Below are 17,450 nucleotides of genomic sequence, written 5' to 3'. Positions count from 1 at the left end.
TAAAAGAAAGTGGAAGAAAAATGTCAAAAAAAAAAAAAAGATACATCTCGCCATCCACATGAATCACCAGCAACATATTAATTGTTGAAAAACTGAATGTAAAAGGGTTTTCATATGAAAATATTTTCCTATCACATCTTGTCAAAAATTTTTCAAGTTAGTAAAGTGCTTGTGCATTAGCTTAATCCCCCTTTTATGTAATTATTTAAGACTCAAGCAACTTGCTTTATTTTACTTTTACAGCACAGGGTTCAATTCAAAGTCCTTTATTTTTTTCTTAGATAGTTGAACATTTTTTTTAACAAATGACACGAACTGGTAACTCAATGAAAATGTTCTGGATAAGAAAAGGTAAAAATATAACAAATGTAACAGAAAACAGTGACATGATACATCAAAAATGTTTATTTCTTTTTTAAATTAAGAACTACTGCTGAAAAGTTTGGCCATCATTTTTCAACAACTTCTTTTGTAATAAATTAAATGAAGATACTATTAATGTAACTAGAAATGTAGATTATTTACAAAAATAAGAGTTTGTCAGATGAAGATTAAAACAACTTTCATCCTCTTCTGTCTTCATTTTGTTGCCCTCACTTCTTTGACATCATTTTCACAAACTCTGGAGGGAAAATAAACAGCAGATTGTTCAGCTAATTCATCGAAACAGAAAACATAAATGAATAACTGTTGTTGTTGTGGTGCCCCACAACAACTTCTTTAATGAGAAAAACGGGAATTAGGAATGATTCAGATTATAATTTATACTGTAATACAACAAATATACCACCAGCAACAAGGAAGCTAATTAGTCAGACTGTCGGTCTTCAAAGTGGACAGAAAATCTCAACAAAAATAAAATTGAAAAAATTTACTGAACTCAGTTCGCCTTAATCAAGACATCTGAACTCAAATCAAATCAAATCAAATTAATTAAAATCAAATCAAATCAAGTCAAGTCAAGTCTAGTAAACTCAGCTCAAGTCAGTTTAAATCAGTAAACTGAAGGAAAACCATCTCATTTCAATTTAACTCAAATAATGAAATTAAAATTTATTTCATTCAATCCAATAAAGTTTCCCACAGCAAAAGCTAACAAGAAATTTAAAGGTCAGTCAAAGTTTATTTAACACAATTCATGTCAACTCATCAAATCAAAAAGGTCAAGTCAAGACAACTCAATTCAACTCAACTAAACTTGAGTTCAAGTCACTTCACTTCCCCTAAAGTTAATTAAAACTCAAATCCAATCAGATCAAATCACATTAAAAAAATCTAGTCAACTTAAGTTAAATTAATTCATCTTCACAGACCTTAAATCAATTCAGTTAGATTAATATAGATTTCCTTCATTAAAACAAAAGTCAAGTTATTTTGCACCATAATTACTCCAACTAATAAATCCAAGCCCTTTTTCAATAAACTGGAGTCAGATTAAGAAAATCAGAAATGACCAGAGACCAGTTTGGGGGAAATAAAAGTTTTCTACCAGCAGGAAGCCGGCAGATTACAATGTATTATTAGAAAGAAATTAATTATAATCCTCTTTTATATAACATTGCCGCATTCTGAACCACATTAATTATGCAATTTCAAAACGCAATCCTCTGACTTCACATCTGAGTACAGATGGTTACATAATGCTGATATTTCACTGTGATTATGTCTTCTTCTTTCTTACCCTCAAAGTCAACTTTTCCATCTCCATTGTCGTCGACTTCTTTGACCACCTCTCCTATTTCCTTCTCACTCGTCTGCTCGCCTAACAGCTTTATCATAGCGAATTTCAGCTCTTCGGAGGTGATGGATCCGTCCCCATCTATGTCAAACTACACAAAAAGAACCAATTTTTCTACATTTTTAATAAGTACATTTAATATCATATTGCACATAGATATAAATAAAATGTTCTAAATGTTGAGCTCACCTCCCTGAAAGCATCCCTGAGTTCTTTCAACCCGATCATCCCGGCCGTTTCATCAAGAAGCTTGGGAGTCATCAGTTCCACAAAATCTTGAAAGTCTACTCGTCCCCCCACTAAGCCAACAAGACAGTAAAATGACAAAAACATTCGGTTTATTTTGCTTCACAGTGAGTTATCATTTATACTTGATAGGTTTAGAAAACAGCCCAGTGCAAATGCTGTCAACAGAGTTTTGCATTTAAATTATTAAAAAAAGGTGAATTACTTAGTTTTTCTTGAGTATTTCAGGAAAACTTAAAAAAGATGCACTGACTGATTGTGGCATTCCTTTTAGAAAAATGGCTTTTGCATACATTATCTTTAATTATCTACAGATAAGAGAAAGTAACGTCACTTCTTATATTTGCTCTGGGATTAACCTATGTTGTTTTAATGACTTTAATACACAGCTTACTCACAGTTCATGTTAATGTTTTGACTCAGTTCAATCAGCTCCATCTCAGTTGGCATGTAGCCCATGGTTCTCATCAGGTTCCCCAAGTCTTTGCAGGTGATGAAACCATCCTTATCTTTGTCAAACTCTATAAAAGCTTCACGTAGCTCTAAAGATCACACAAACACAGAAAACAGAGAATTGTCAAAACTTAAAAGCTTCGTCAACTCAGTGGTTAAACACAGCCGTCTTGACATTACCTTCCAGCTCGTCCCGAGTGAGATTTCTTGTCTGTGAAGCAACAAAAACTTTGTTTCAAAGACAAACATTTACCTCAGATTAAGTGATACACACAGTTACACAATAAAATTATATTTTGTTCAATGCTGCACATTGTGTCCGTTTGCAAAATACATAAGCTTCATTTATGAAACATATTATTGGAAATGTATACATAATCAGAAATATATGCTAACAAGAAAATAACAATCTGTCAATAAAACTAAAATTTTATAGTTATCTTTTGGTAGTTTCATAAAAAATGTACAAAATTACACATGAAATATCTGGAATTTTGTTGGTTGTTAAATCATTGTATAAAATGATCTCTTATCCTTTATTTATGTAATAAATTTAATCAGGATTTTGTATTTCTTCAGCTCAGACTTTCTTCAATATTCTTAACTTTGGTCAAAATCTGGACATGAGTGACGACTGCAATAAAACTACAAAATCCAATGACATGATTTTAAGTGAATTCAGTGTTTGAGCAGAAAGAAGTTGAGTACTCATAACTCCTCATAACTTGCAGAAAGTTTGCTCTTCTCAAACTGCATTACAGTTATTTGACCTTTGTACAGTAAATCAAAGATCACAAAAAAAAGGCTGGCTACAATAACAAAGATGCGAACACAAAGATTAGCCATGGATTGAATTTGAATTTGCTGAAATCATTTGGACTGGTCAAGATACTAAACCAAAACGCATATGCTGCACCCTTTACTGTTAAATCATCAAACTCTCCTGACTTACTTGTCTCCTCTTTGCTCCTCCTCTGAGAAAGATGCAGGGCTGCTTAATGCTCATGATGAGATGCTGAGTCTAAATCCTCTTCTGATGGCTGCAGCTCACTAGAAAAATAAAGGAAACAAAATTTCCTGCCTTACATTCCACCAATCTATATCTTTGGGTGCTTTTCTTGAGGACGAGGATCTCTCTGTGTATGAATCCAGCAGTGGTGAACGCTGCAGCGATGTGCGGTGACGTCTCGTGTGGATTATCTTTTCAGCTTTTGTCCGGAGAGACAGTATAGGCTTAATGGGGACCATAGCTTCACATGGTCAGTGGTGAGTGGTTGGAGGCTGGTGTTTCTCTGCAGCAGTCATTGGACAGGAAGAACTGGCTTCTTTAAATTGCCAGCCATGCACAAGGGCAATTCAGTCATGCTTTTGGACGGTGCGAGAAAGCCAGACTATGAAGAAATAAGACATAGCAGAACTAATACACAACAAAGACAATCACATTCATTTAATTATCTGTGCAGAACTTTGATAAAAACTAACATTGCAGTTTTTTTTAATCCAGCCATCACAAAAAAGAAAAAAAAATATCTACCAAATTAGTGACTTTATTTTAGTGAAAAGCATCTGTAGAGTGATTTAAATGTCTAATTTCTTACAGGTGAATAATTTAATCGTAGGTGTAGTAGAGAAATAAAACAGACAAATAAATGGTCTGAAATGCACAATAATTGCAAGAAGACAGATGATTAAACAAATGGAGCAAAGCTTACCAGTCTAAACGTTGGGATGAAAAGTGTCAAATGTGGCAGAGAGATTCAACATATTACTACTGTCAATTATTTTCTCAGTTGCTTTAGTATTGTTATTTGACTCCAAAGTAATCCTGATTTAATTAAATATTGTACAACAGAAAGAACTGGGACAGAAATCTCCCAATATTCATTCATAAATCTCATACATCCTCACCTCTCGACTCTCTTTCTGCACAGTTTTCACACTCCTTCAGCATGCTTGTTTCCAAAAAACTTTATGCCTACAAAGCAGAAAAACTCTCAAGGGAGTTAAGAACTTTATCTAATGAAGTTTACATTCATGTATTTTGGTCCTGTCAAGAGCTGGAGGACTAGTTTTTGTATATCAATAGCTATAAAGTCAACTTCTTATTGTCTTTATAAAGCAGATATGAATATTTTATTTTTTAAAACAAAATACCAAGATTTTATTTTATTTTTAAGTCAAGGTGGTTAGTAAAAAGGACAATTAATCATCAATGGAGGAAAATTATTTAACATGAAAAATAAAAAAAATGAACCCTTGTTTGTGTGAAGCTGCTTTTCAAAAATACCATTTATGTTCTTCCTTTTGTAAACTGTATGTGAATGTAAATAGTTTAGAAGCACTTCCCTTATTTAAAGCAGTAGGGGAAGGGCTTTTAAACCAGCAAGCTGCTGTGGCAAAACAATAAGAAGCTGGTTTATTTTTGACTGGAGCTAACCAGAAACAAGTGGGCTTGCATTAACTCAGAATGACAAATCTAGAAATCAGGGCTCTGTTAGTTGCAGTCGCCATTCATGGTGAGAAGCACAGGCCTTTTATGTGCTCGATACTCTTTGGTAATTGTGTATTTCTGTAATTTTAGTCTTTTGTCCAACATCTTCTCCTTACTTTCAGGAGTCTTGGGTCAGATCAAACTGAAGCAGTTGCCCTTTTTGGTAAAAAAGCCCGGAGAAGCAGCGAAGATATCCTGCTCTGTGAATGGATTTAACATAGCTAACGAGTTTGTTCACTGGACACGACAAAAGACAGGGAGAACTCTTGAGTGGATCGGAAGAAAGTCACTGTCATGGCAAGAATATTCTTCATCCTTTGAAAGTCGCTTTACTCTCTCATATGATGCGTCCAGCAGCTCTGCACACCTCAGCATCAGGAGTCTGACAGAGGACGACTCTGCCCTGTACTTCTGTGCTCATACAGCACAGTGACTCAAAACGCCACACCACCAGTGTAAAAACCTCCCAGAAAAAAATGAGTGGTGAAATCATAGCTATGGCATATTCTCATTCATATTTACTGTAGTGTATAAAAAGAATCAGCTCAACATAAAGACAAAGATCTAATTAATATTGTTTGTGAATGAGTGAAAATGTCTGAAAAACAAATGTGACTGTCATATAAAAAAAACAACTAGTGATCATAATTTAGTTACATTCCCTTCACAGTTAAAATTTTGGCATCTGTGTTATATTGTCAGAATCCACAATGAACTTAATCTCTTTCTCTTTGCACATCTGGAGTTGTTTTCTGACTTTCAGGGATGACAGAGTGCAACAGGTGCATCACCAGATGGATGACTTGATAATTTCCTTTTTCATTTCTACACAGCACTGTACCCAACCCTAATCCTTAGTTTCCTTCCTTGGATTATTCTAATAAAAATATTGAACTGAATAAAGTTTTTACTTACTCCAGACATGGGTTAGATTTCACTACCTAGAAATAAATACATTAAAAAAATAATTTAATTTGACAATAGACTGAGAGTAGTGGTTCTTCTGGCAGGAAAATATTCATGCAGCTGTGTTAATATTTCCTGTGGGACATACCTCAAAACTGCTAGTTTTCTCTCTCCACAAAAGCATAAAAATCTCTATCATTCTCGAACAAGATTCTGCATAGTTTAATGTAGATCTGACCCGGTGGTTTTTGTATGGTGGTTTATCACTGTGGTGGGCAGGAGGCTATGCCACTAAGAAATATAGCAATACAAAAAGCTACCAAAAGAAAGAAGTCAAAGTAAGAAATCATATTTGTTTCCAAAAATAAAATTAAAGATTAACTTGTTGCTGCTTAGTATATGTGTTGAAGGAAAAAAGAAAACAACATATTTTTAGCTCATAAAATTATTAAAAGTGTGTTTGCGTGTAGATGTAAAAGTTTCTCTCTCTGTCGCTCCTGCACATAATTAAAAGCGTTGAAGTTTAATTGAATTACACAAATTCAGAGACTTACATCAGGATATTGTGCTGATGTTAGAATATATCTGCTTTGTATTTTCTTTACCCGCATTTTAACATGTAACATGCTTTAATGTGCTTGATGTTTTTGTTCAGACAGTGAATGAGAAGGCAGCACTGTGATGCCTTAGATTACTGGGGTGAAGGGACAAAGGTCACAGTGACTTCAGGTAAGCTGCATTTTCATGTAAGTAGATTTTAGAGTATGTTCTTGTTTTACTTTGTTATCCAATGAATTTATCAAAGGACAATTTAAGGACAATTTTAAATATTTATTAGTTGTTAATATTAGAATTTGGCTCGGGGAATCAAAGAGTAAACATTTCTTAATGATTATCGTTCAATTAATTGCGTTAGGTCTTTCCTAATTTAAAAAAAAAACAAAAAACAAAAAAAAACCTTTTTTCTTTACAGAACCACCTGTACCTCCGGTTCTGGTTCCAATGGTTTGGTTCAGTCCTGCATCTGCAGATAAAGTCATGCTCAGCTGCCAGGCTCTTCAATTCTACCCACAGAGTCTTTCTTTTGAGTGGAGCGATGCGAGTGGAGCACCAGTGGATTCTGTACGTTATCTTGCAGTAGAAACAAACAACAGATTTACAGAAGTCAGTTTGGTTCAAATGTCCAGATCTGAAGCAAATCTAAAGTCTTATCAATGTACAGTGACTCATCCTGGTGGCACCGAGACTGTGAATGCAAAAAGTAAGTAGTTTGTAATTAGTTTTAGTATTTTAAATTCGATTGGATCTTGATTTTTCCCTGTCTTTTTCTTGATAATATATTTTATGCCATATAAACAGATCGAAGTCACACTGACAATTTTTCTCGCTCACTCAGGGGCCTCCTGTTCTCCAAAACTGACTTTGCTCTCGGTGACAACTGGAGACGGTCAGACACTAGTGTGCGTCATTGAGGATTTGTCTTCTGAAAATCTGTCAGTCAAATGGAAAAAGAATGGCAATGAGGTGTCTGGACACAATGAATGGCTTCCCAAAAAATTCGGAGACTCGTGTTCAGCTGCCAGCGTCCTAAAGTTGAAAAGCTCTGACTGGGACAGTGAAGCTGTTTACACATGTGAAGTGACTCACCTTGGAAAAACGTACACAAAGAAAGCTTCAAAAGGTAAAGTGTGTCTCAGATATGGACAGTTTTTAATCTTGTGAGCAGATCAAATCTTTGATGGGATTTGTATTTAAATCATTTATTTCTGTTTTGCAGCTCCTATCACAGTAACACTGAACTCTGTGAGTCCTAAAACAATATTCAGTAACAACCAGGCAGAGCTAGAGTGTGTCGTCTCCGGACAGGACAATGACATTGTGTCAGGGACTGAAATCACCTGGGAGATTAATGGAGAACATATGAGAAGTAAGAATAAGGAAGCAACAATGTTTGAAGGCAGTCAGTACAGCAAACACAGCATCATCACTTTTAATTCCTCCGACTGGAGGACAGTGAGCAAAGTGAGATGTTCTGCTGCAGCAGAAGACGAGGGACCAGTTTTTCAGGACCTGACTGTCAACAATGGAGGTATGTTATTTATAAATAGAGCCAATAACAGAGGGGATATAGAGTTTAGATGTCCTGCATATGTCATGCATTGTAGAAATATCTCTGCCTCTTCATTTTTTTTGACATTTTGGGGTTCATCTCATAGTTTCATAGAGCCTCACTGTGAAGCTCCTCCAGAGTTACCATGGGCTTTTGAATACATGCACACGGCACACTTCTTAGATTTATATTGGTGAAAAATATTGAAAGTCATGTTTTCTCTTTGCATTCACTTTAAAGTCATGCTGAACTTTCTGTTGGGCTCTCAAATAAAATACCAGTAAATTTCACTGAGGCTTGTGTTTATGGTATGAGTTAACATAAAGAAATTTTTTTAATTTTTCAAGGGGTTGTCTTCTGTCTTAATAAAAGGATTTATGCTTTGAATTTGATCAGTAAACAATTGTTTTTATTTCTTCCAGATGGCACAGAGCCAAAAGTAACGGTCCACATGCTTTCAGATCAGGATATTGGCCAAGAAGCATCAGCTCAGGTCACTCTGGTGTGTTTGGTTTCCAGTGATGTGCTTCAGGATTACTACATTGCCTGGACTGAAGATGTCGGACAAAGTAGCTCAGTGTATTATGACGGCATCGACTTTCCACCAAGAAAGACCCAAAATGGCTACTCAGTTGTAAGTGTTTACACCACCACCAAGGAGAAGTGGAGCGGAGGCCACGTCTTCTACTGCAACGTGTGGCCTGCCGGCCGTGGGAGTCGCATGAAACCCAGTGGAGTGTCTCAGGCCATGGGTAACGCTACTGAGTGTGATGATTAGATTCAGCTTTTAAACGTGACATTTTGTTTTTTGCAAATATGTTGTTCTGTCCTTGTGAGAGTATGTCTTTTGTGAATATTCTCAAGTCATTTTGTTTGTTTGTTTTTTTTGTCATTCTGTTCAGTTTTCAACAATGACTTGTCTCTGTCAAAGTGTCCAGCTGTCAAATGTTTTAAATAAATGTTGCATGGAAATTCTTTGTTGTATGCTTGTGAATAAATAACAAAGGAGAAAATAAATAATATTTATTATTCAAATAAATCATATTTTCTCCTTTGTTTTAAAATATTGGGAAAGTTTATAAAATCAATATTTTTTTTTACAATGAAAACTAGCTTAGAAAACTTTCAGCCAACCTATTGTCAGTTTGTTTTTTCTTCATTTGGATCTAATGAAAAAGAAATGAGGTTCAAGTCACTCCTGTGCAAGCAAAAGCAAAAGACCATGCACTCACAGAAATCACTTAAACTTCCAGACATGTTTTTGGTTTTTGGGAGGAAGTCAGAGTATATGGAGAGAACAGCACATGCACAGGATGAACATGCAGACTCCATACAGAAATATCCCAGTTCATGGCCTTCTTGTTGCCAGACAGCAGTGCCAAACTATACATGTTTTTTTGCACTCAGAAATATCTTTTTTTATTGCATACATTAGTGCCTTGGAAAAATGTTCAAACCCTGTAAACGTTTATTTTGTCATATTACAGTCATAAGTTTCAGTGTGTTTTAAAAAAAATATTTTCCTTATCAATTCAAATTGAAAATATCAAATAACTGATGTGATAGAAAAGAGACGCATAATAATAGACACAACCAACAATGACACATTTTTAATTTTTTTTACTTCTGAAAAATCTACATATGTGTCAGCCTCCTTCACTTTGATACCCTAACGCTAAATCTGCCGCAAAATCTTACCTTCAGACATCACTGTCAGAACTAGTACATAAAATTCTACAGCTATAATTTATTTAATCGGCTCCTGTTGTGTTTTTATCAGATTTCCCCAGTCTGACATTTGCTCTGTGTGGCAAAGAAAAAGGTGGTGATGAAGATGAATACATCAGCCTTTGGTTCACGGTCTCGTCTTTCCTACTCCTCTTCATATTCAGTCTGTCATACAGCTTATTGCTCACCCTGCACAAGGTAAATTTGTTGGCTTTTGTTGTTTGCTGACGCAACAAAAAGAATACATATATGTTTATGTTAAATAACTTAATGTCTCTTAATGTTGCAGAACTGCAGAAAATTTTTTTCAAGATGCATACATTTTTATTAGCTTTTTCTTTTCTTTTTTTTAGATGCAACAAGAGCAGAGGAATGTGCAACAAACACAGTAATCTTTTCTTTTCCATTTGAATGGATGAACCATCACAAAGCTGTGCATTTCCATATTTGTTTATGCTTTTTAACATATATTCTTCAAAAACCTAACAGTTATCTGCTTTCTTAAAAATGCACATTAGTAATTTTATGTTTGTACAGTAGCTATAAGTGTTGCCATTCTTAAAGTGCTGTAATGTTGCTTACATTCAAATACAGCATATTGATGATCTTTTAACAATCTGTCACATTAGTTTCCATATACGGTTAAACAATGCTTTCCTTATTTAGAGCTAGAGGTGACAATGTACAGCAAGAATCACTGTTATGGCATCTTTTGTAGTTTTTTTATTTTTATGTATGTTGAAAACATTAAATATGTAAATACAAACATAAACTTTTGAGGTTTTCTTTTCACCAGATCAGAGAAGACATCAGTTTTTTAGGATACCGACCCTTGAAGCCATTATAGCGTGACCGGCCGTTATCAGTTAAGTCTTGTAGGTTTTCAGTTTCCCTTCAGAGAGCCGATTCCTCTTTTTCTTTGTGTTCCTCTGAGAAAACACCTGCAGCTGTGAAACTGTGTGAAAACCACCAGAAATATAAATAAACCTTTCAGACGGCAGATACTCATTTGACTCCTTTCATTTGAATGTCAGCTGTAGCTCTCAGTTCAAGTTGCTTCCTGACTTTCATCTTGACGTAAAATAATCAGAGAAGGAAGCACCTCATATTTTGTGACTTTCTTTTTGATGAAACATTAAAAATATGAGATATCAAACTTTTAGGTATTTGTCTTCACCCCTCATTTGAGCTCAGATAACTCCTCAACACATCCTGTAGTCACACCACCCACACACAGCAAGAATCAGGCTAAAATACTATATTACTGCTTAAACTAGAAACAGATTTTAATAGTTTTATTTTATTTTTGCCAGTGGGAAACAAGATTAATGAAAAAGACTGGGTTTTATCTTCATACGTTTTTCTTCTGTCACATTTTTTGTACACCATCAAAGAGTTAAAGTTTCTTCTGTTCCTAGAAAATAGTTAAAAGGAGATTTCAGAGTTTATAAGGACTGAATTAAAAAAAAAAGTCTCTGAAATTAAGACAAAACTAAAATCAGTCACAGGCATCAAAAACATATTAGAGAGAGACAGTGCAAAAACATGTTATTTTTAATAAAACCTTTAGGAGGTGCTGGATGACAGCTAACGCTGGGTTGAACACTGAGAATGATGCCTTTTCTTGTCAGGTATTATAAAAGTAAAAAAATTAAATAAAAAATCTTAATATATGTTAAAACTAGAAGCAATGATTTATTCTTGTTTGGTAATGTGTGTATAAAGTGAGGCAGGCAAAATACAAACAGACAAGAGAGAAACAAAATAAGTAAACAAACACCTTTTATACATGATTCTTCCTGGTTTTTACACTCTAAATGTTGTATAGAGAAAAACAACCTAAATGACTCAAATTCACGAAAGTCAAGAAAAAGGCTTTAGTATGTAAATCTGTGCTTCTCACAGATTTAAAATTAGTGATATTGATCAAACATGGCCGGCTTTGCTTGCCTGAATGAATAGAATAAGTCAAAAATACTTATCGGCTTGTTTGCCATTGTGCAAATTAAAGACACAAGATTTACAAACTTGATGCCATTTGTTCAGCTGCAGAAAAAAAGAAACTCTACTTCTACATGCAGATCAGTAGCTTTGCTGCTGACTTGATGTTAAACTGTCATGACAAGTTATTGTTTCAGGTGTAACAAGAGTCAGCCTCTGTCACCGTGTGTCAAGTCACACTTATGATCTGAACACCTGCTGGACAGTGCAGGGGAAAAGAGTTGAAGAGAGAATGGATGAGTCTCAGTATCAGTTGCGGTGATGCCTCCCACACATGAATGCAGAGATCACAGCTGTGTGATAGTGAACCAGAGTACCGGAGTAATGTGAACAAGCCTCAGAGCTGAACTGAAAGAAAGAAAGAAAAAACCCCACCACCCATAGCTTAGAGACATGCAGTACTCATAAATGACCAGAAGAGGCACTAGAAGACTACAAATTGATTTAGAGATATGGAAATAGATTGACTTATGAAGCAGTTTTCTGCCATTTTTACCACTCAAAAAGCTTTACATTATCTATTTTTTTCTCCTAAACTTTTTTTCAGATTAAAAGCCATAGAATAAGCCTTTAATCCCACAAAATGGGTAGAAAATGAAAGGTGAAGAATATTTTCTGGATTGCAACAAAACTGACAGAAGATAAACTAATTTTCACTGTTTCTGTAAAATAGAAATATCAATAATAGAAACATAACATTGGTAATAAAATGTATCAATATTTTACAATGAAAAGAGCCACACAGGAACTAGAGTTTAAAATAGTTCACAAAATGTTTTATGATAAAAACAATGGTCGTAGCTGTGAAAATGACTTCTGAACTAAAAAAAAGTTGATCAAGAGATAAGAAACAACAAACACAATATGCTGGTTTTATAAACATAAAATAATGGAGTGTTAACTTTGCAAATGAATGCATCTTACTGCATACTTGGAAAAAAAGATGAACAGATCTTATGATGTTCTCTAAAAGTACTGGCAGGGTGTTTATGTAAATGAGGTGCCCTGGTTTAAAGGCTTCATCTGATCCTGCAGAAGAGAAACTCCCATCAGATCACCTTCAACAGCAACATGTCCTCTGTAACTCTCCTGCTGCTGCTGGCTGCTGCATCCTGTGAGTCTTACAAAGAGTGATACAATAATCACACCACAATGATTCCCTTATGGTAACACTTTTAAATTGTTTCCTTTCACAGGTGTGAAGTGTGAACAGTTGACACAAACCAGCCTCTATGACTGTACAGCCAGGTCAACGTCTGACCATCACCTGTCAGGTCTCTTATTCTCGGGGCAGCTACTACACAGCCTGGATCAGACAGCCTGCTGGGAAAGGACTGGAGTGGATTGGAATGGAATGCATTGGATGTACCAAATACTACAAAGATTCACTGAGGAACAAGTTCAGCATCAGTTTTGATGGCTCCATTTCAGTGACTCTGAACGGACAGAATATGCAGCCTGATGATTCTGCTGTGTATTACTGTGCCAGACAGCCACAGTGACACAAACAAGCAGCAGAGCTGTAAAAAACCCCTCACTATCTCAACACCTGTTCTACGACTATTGATCAGACGAGATGCTTTCAGACAATTAACTTAATATATTTAAAAGGAACCAGCTTCCTGATTAACCACCATATGGTAGGAAAGACATTCTCATAAAATGCTTAAAGTTGTCTTTTATCCAAGTGTAAACAGTGAAGTGTAAACAGCTGACACAGCAGGTCTCTTTGACTGTGCAATCAGGCCAGCCTTTGACCATCACATGTCAGGTCTCTTATTCTTTCTACAGATACTATGCAGCTTGGATCAGACAGCCTGCCGGGAAAGGACTGGAGTGGATTGGTGTGAAAAGTATTTATAACACATTCTACCAAGAGTCACTGAAGAACAAGATCAGCATTGTCTTAGACTCTTCCAGTAAAACAGCAACTCTGAATGGACAGAATATGCAGCCTGAAGACTCTGCTGTGTATTACTGTGCCAGAGTGGACGGCAGCACACAGTGATACAAACACACAGCAGAGCTTTACATAAACTCTTCAGAGCCTCAACATGAAAAACACGCCAGGAGAAGTTCTTTGACCATTGAAGATTTGAAACCTGCTGAGAGAAACAACCATAACAATGAAAATAATTTTAGTCAATAATAGCTTTTTACATTTTACTAAAGTCACCTAATATTACTCAAAATTTTACTATTATAAATTTCAACTATTTATAATACTAAAATTCTGAAAATATTTAAATATGTTTGTTTCAAACAGTTTAAAGGAAATATATTTAAACTGCTTCTTTGCGATTTTGTGCAATTTTATTTGTTTCACTACACTTACAAAGTGTTATTCTTACACTCAGCAGACAATGTTTTTAGAAAAACATACATTACGCAATTTGAGACATTGCAATCTGTAAATAAATTCAAATACATTTTTCTTTTTATGTGAGATTAATTTCACAAGCAACTGGCTATGAGGTGACAGAGTTACAGCATAAATACAGCCACTGAAAAGTGTTAATAGGGTTTTGATCTTAGGAAACAATGTTTAACCTAACAAAATAGAAAATAAATCAATATTACAATAAGAAATTGTGTTTTATGTTAGGATATGAGTTCTTAAAGAGCAGGTATTAATTTCATTAATATCAATTATTGTTATTTTTCTTTGATCAGAACAGATGAAAACAATGCAACATTTTCAAAATCCCAAAAAATGAAAAATGAATGAATTTCTACAATGTATTTTTTTTGTCTGCAGTCCTGTTGTCATAAGGTGATAGGTACAATTTTTCTGCATTTTGCTTCTCAATATGATTTAAAAGTAGTAGAAATACATTGAACATTAAAACAATGAGTTGAATGATTGATTCATAAAAGTAACATTTATTCCAACATGAGTTCAACTTACTTCCAGTGGGAGGAGTTAATGCAAACTATCTGCTTCCATATATTTTTACAGAGTGTCGCAGTGGTAAACCCTGGAGAAACAGTCAGTAGACTGAGCAGAAGCAGACATCCTGAAGAATGATTTTACCTCAGGTTGTGGTGTTTTTTTTCATCCTATCAGTTAACTGGACAGGTAAGAACAAAGGGTAGCTTTAAATAGCTCCCTGCTGAATACATATTACATTATGATATGACAATGCTCTTTTGTTAACATGGTTTATAATGAACCTGCCTGCAGGTACTGATGGTCAAACACTGACTGAGTCTGAATCAGTGATTAAAAGGCCTGGAGAATCACACAGACTGACCTGCACATATTCTGGGTTTGGTGGTAATTACTGGAATGCTTGGATCAGACAGGCTGCTGGATAAGGACTGGAGTGGGTATCTACTATCAGTAATGATGGTGGCAGCACCTACTACTCTCAGTCAGTGAGAGGAAGATTCACCATCTCCAGAGAGAACAGCAGAAGTCAGGTGTATCTGCAGATGAACAGCCTGACAGCTGCAGATTCTGCTGTTTATTACTGCGCTCGGGTGTCACAGTGACACAGGAGGCAGAAACGTTGAACAAAAACTTCTCAGTTGCATGACACAAAACCCCCACAGGTGGCATCATCAGACCAATAAATCATTTTGTTCTGTAACAGTGAAGACATTTTCTATAATTTGGATGCTTACAGTCAAAATGTTCTTAGAACATGTTAAAAATTGGGATGTTCTCAGGACAATTTCTATATTGAACTGCTTGAAAAATAAATTTTATTGTACTCTAGCATTAAGAATCAATGTAGCATCAGACACACTGTCCCATCTTGTACCTGTCTGGGGTGTAACCCGCCTCGAGCCTGTTGACTGGTGGAGACAGGCACCAGAACCCCTTGTGACCCCACTAGGGATTAAGTGATATAATGATTGGATGGACATCCCTTATAGCTGAGTGACAGACATTTTAAACAGTAAGCAGACAAAGCACTATGTGGCTGGATGTCATTATGCAAATCGAGCACTCTGGTTTAAAGACTTGATCTGATGCTGTCAGAAGAGAAACTCCCATCAGATCATCTTCAACACCAACATGCTCTCTGTAGCTCTGCTGCTGCTGCTGGCTGCTGGATCCTGTGAGTCTCTCTGAGGGAGAAACAACAGATATGATCACACCACACTGACTGTTTAATTTTATTACCAGTTCAGTTTCAATGTTTTTCACTCTACAGGTGTGAAGTGTGAACAGCTGACACAGCAGATGTCCGTTACTGTGCAGGTCAACATCTGACCAAGCTTATTTTTGAAAATTTCTCATATCACAGAAATTATTCCATTAGAAATTTATTTTTTATTTTTTATACTTAATGCTATGAAAATTACAACATAACACTGAAATCTTAACTGTCATGATGATGTTGGTGTCCTCATGAACACATTGACTTACATGTAAACATTTTAAAGATGATTTTAAAGGTGCTGTCTCAACAATCTGAGATACACCTTTATACATTTGATCTGATGCTGTCAGATCAAGGATTTTCCATTAAAATCAAGAAACAGTTCCAGGGGTTATGGTTGTCATAAAGTTGGATGACTCGAGATTCTGAGAAAATAACATAGTGTGATTGCTAATATGACAAAAATACAAAAACTAGTGTGGAAAAAGAAATAATGTTGAACATTCTGGTCAGTCATTGAATTTTTGTCTGACTGAAGAAGAGACATAAAAAAGTGCTGTGAGCGGTGAAACAAAACGCTGCAGAAGTACAGGAGATTGTGGGACGCGACCAGTGACTCACTCCCCTAGCCAATTTGTGACCAACAGTTTTTTGACGTTGCTTTAAACCCAATTTGGCCTGCTTGAAAACCCAGTAAAGTGGGATCTAAAATAAAGACTGTTACCTGCTAACCATTACTGGTGAAAATCCCGTATAACTGAGCAGAGCTGAGTCAAGGAGAGGTAGAAAAGGGTCAAAAGTCCCTCCTTCTCTATACTTACGCAAATCACTGATCTCTGCAGAGTATTTCAGTCCTGTTAACTGGTTTGTCATTTGTATCTGCAGCCTCAAGATGATGAACACATTCACTGCCCTTCTTCTTGTTCTCTCTCTGTGCTGTAAGTTATTTTGCTTTCAAATGTTTCATATCATATTACTGACTAAATGTCAGTACCTTTGTAATTCTCATCAATGGTTCTTCTATTTCCATAAAACCAGGTTGTACAGGTCAGAGAATGGAGTCCATTCCTCCCAGTTCAGTGGTTAAAAACCCTGGAGAGGGTCTCAGTTTGTCCTGCAGAGGATCTGGCTTCACATTTACTCGCTATGCTATGGCCTGGATCAGACAACCTGCAGGAAAAGGCCTGGAATGGATAGGATCAGGATACTCCACACAAAGCAGAAACACCTATGCCAGCAGTGTGAGAGGTCGTATTGAAATCAGCAGAGAAGACAGTAACAGCATGACTCATCTGAGATTATCAAACCTGAAGCCAGAGGACTCTGCTGTGTATTACTGTGCTGCACAACCACAGTGGTTAAAGTGAGCAAAGGTTCTGTACAAAAACTACATGAAACACATTTTTATGACAACCTGAAGGGGGCAGAAGAGGATCAGTGACAAAAACATACACAGACAAATGCAGATGAAACTATACTGTATTTAAAATTAGTACTTTTAAACATCATTACATTTAAAATCACAAAATATTTCAAAACTGCTGTTTTTGTTGCAAGAAAAACTATCTTCCAGTTGTTCAATAAATAGATTTATGCAAAGTGAGAGTTTGCTATAAAACTTACTCGGTTAGCTTAGATCTGATGGCAAGTAACACAAACTGCCAG

The 17,450-nt window shown here is 35.7% G+C and overlaps 1 protein-coding gene, 1 pseudogene and 2 gene segments (V, D, J or C); 3 read left to right on the top strand and 1 right to left on the bottom strand.

Annotated features, from left to right (window-relative positions):
- Window positions 1–250: 250 nt before the first annotated feature.
- On the bottom strand, window positions 251–3,623 carry cabp5b (calcium binding protein 5b). The gene is made up of 6 exons (XM_055035271.1): window positions 3,390–3,623; window positions 2,618–2,648; window positions 2,383–2,526; window positions 1,928–2,037; window positions 1,682–1,829; window positions 251–622 (listed from the first exon to the last, which is right to left on the bottom strand). Exons 1-6 carry the CDS (start codon window positions 3,441–3,443, stop codon window positions 594–596), a joined length of 516 nt encoding a protein of 171 aa, XP_054891246.1. The 5' UTR covers window positions 3,444–3,623; the 3' UTR covers window positions 251–593.
- A 3,213-nt stretch (window positions 3,624–6,836) lies between these two features.
- On the top strand, window positions 6,837–10,659 carry LOC129363493 (immunoglobulin heavy constant mu-like). The segment is given in 6 exon segments: window positions 6,837–7,095; window positions 7,231–7,515; window positions 7,612–7,923; window positions 8,367–8,696; window positions 9,725–9,870; window positions 10,026–10,659. Coding segments are annotated over 6 exon segments (1,371 nt in total).
- Window positions 10,660–12,744: 2,085 nt separating this feature from the next.
- LOC129363276 (Ig heavy chain V region XIG14-like) lies at window positions 12,745–13,175 on the top strand (annotated as a pseudogene).
- A 3,502-nt stretch (window positions 13,176–16,677) lies between these two features.
- On the top strand, window positions 16,678–17,152 carry LOC129363492 (Ig heavy chain V region 914-like). The segment is given in 2 exon segments: window positions 16,678–16,723; window positions 16,824–17,152. Coding segments are annotated over 2 exon segments (375 nt in total).
- The last annotated feature ends 298 nt before the right edge of the window (window positions 17,153–17,450 follow it).

The sequence above is a fragment of the Poeciliopsis prolifica genome, unplaced genomic scaffold (assembly GCF_027474105.1).
Source record: "Poeciliopsis prolifica strain line A6 unplaced genomic scaffold, Auburn_PproV2 SCAFFOLD010, whole genome shotgun sequence".
Taxonomy (NCBI): domain Eukaryota; kingdom Metazoa; phylum Chordata; class Actinopteri; order Cyprinodontiformes; family Poeciliidae; genus Poeciliopsis; species Poeciliopsis prolifica.
The sequence above is the reverse complement of the archived record's forward strand: the minus strand, read 5'-3'. Positions and strand labels throughout refer to the sequence as shown.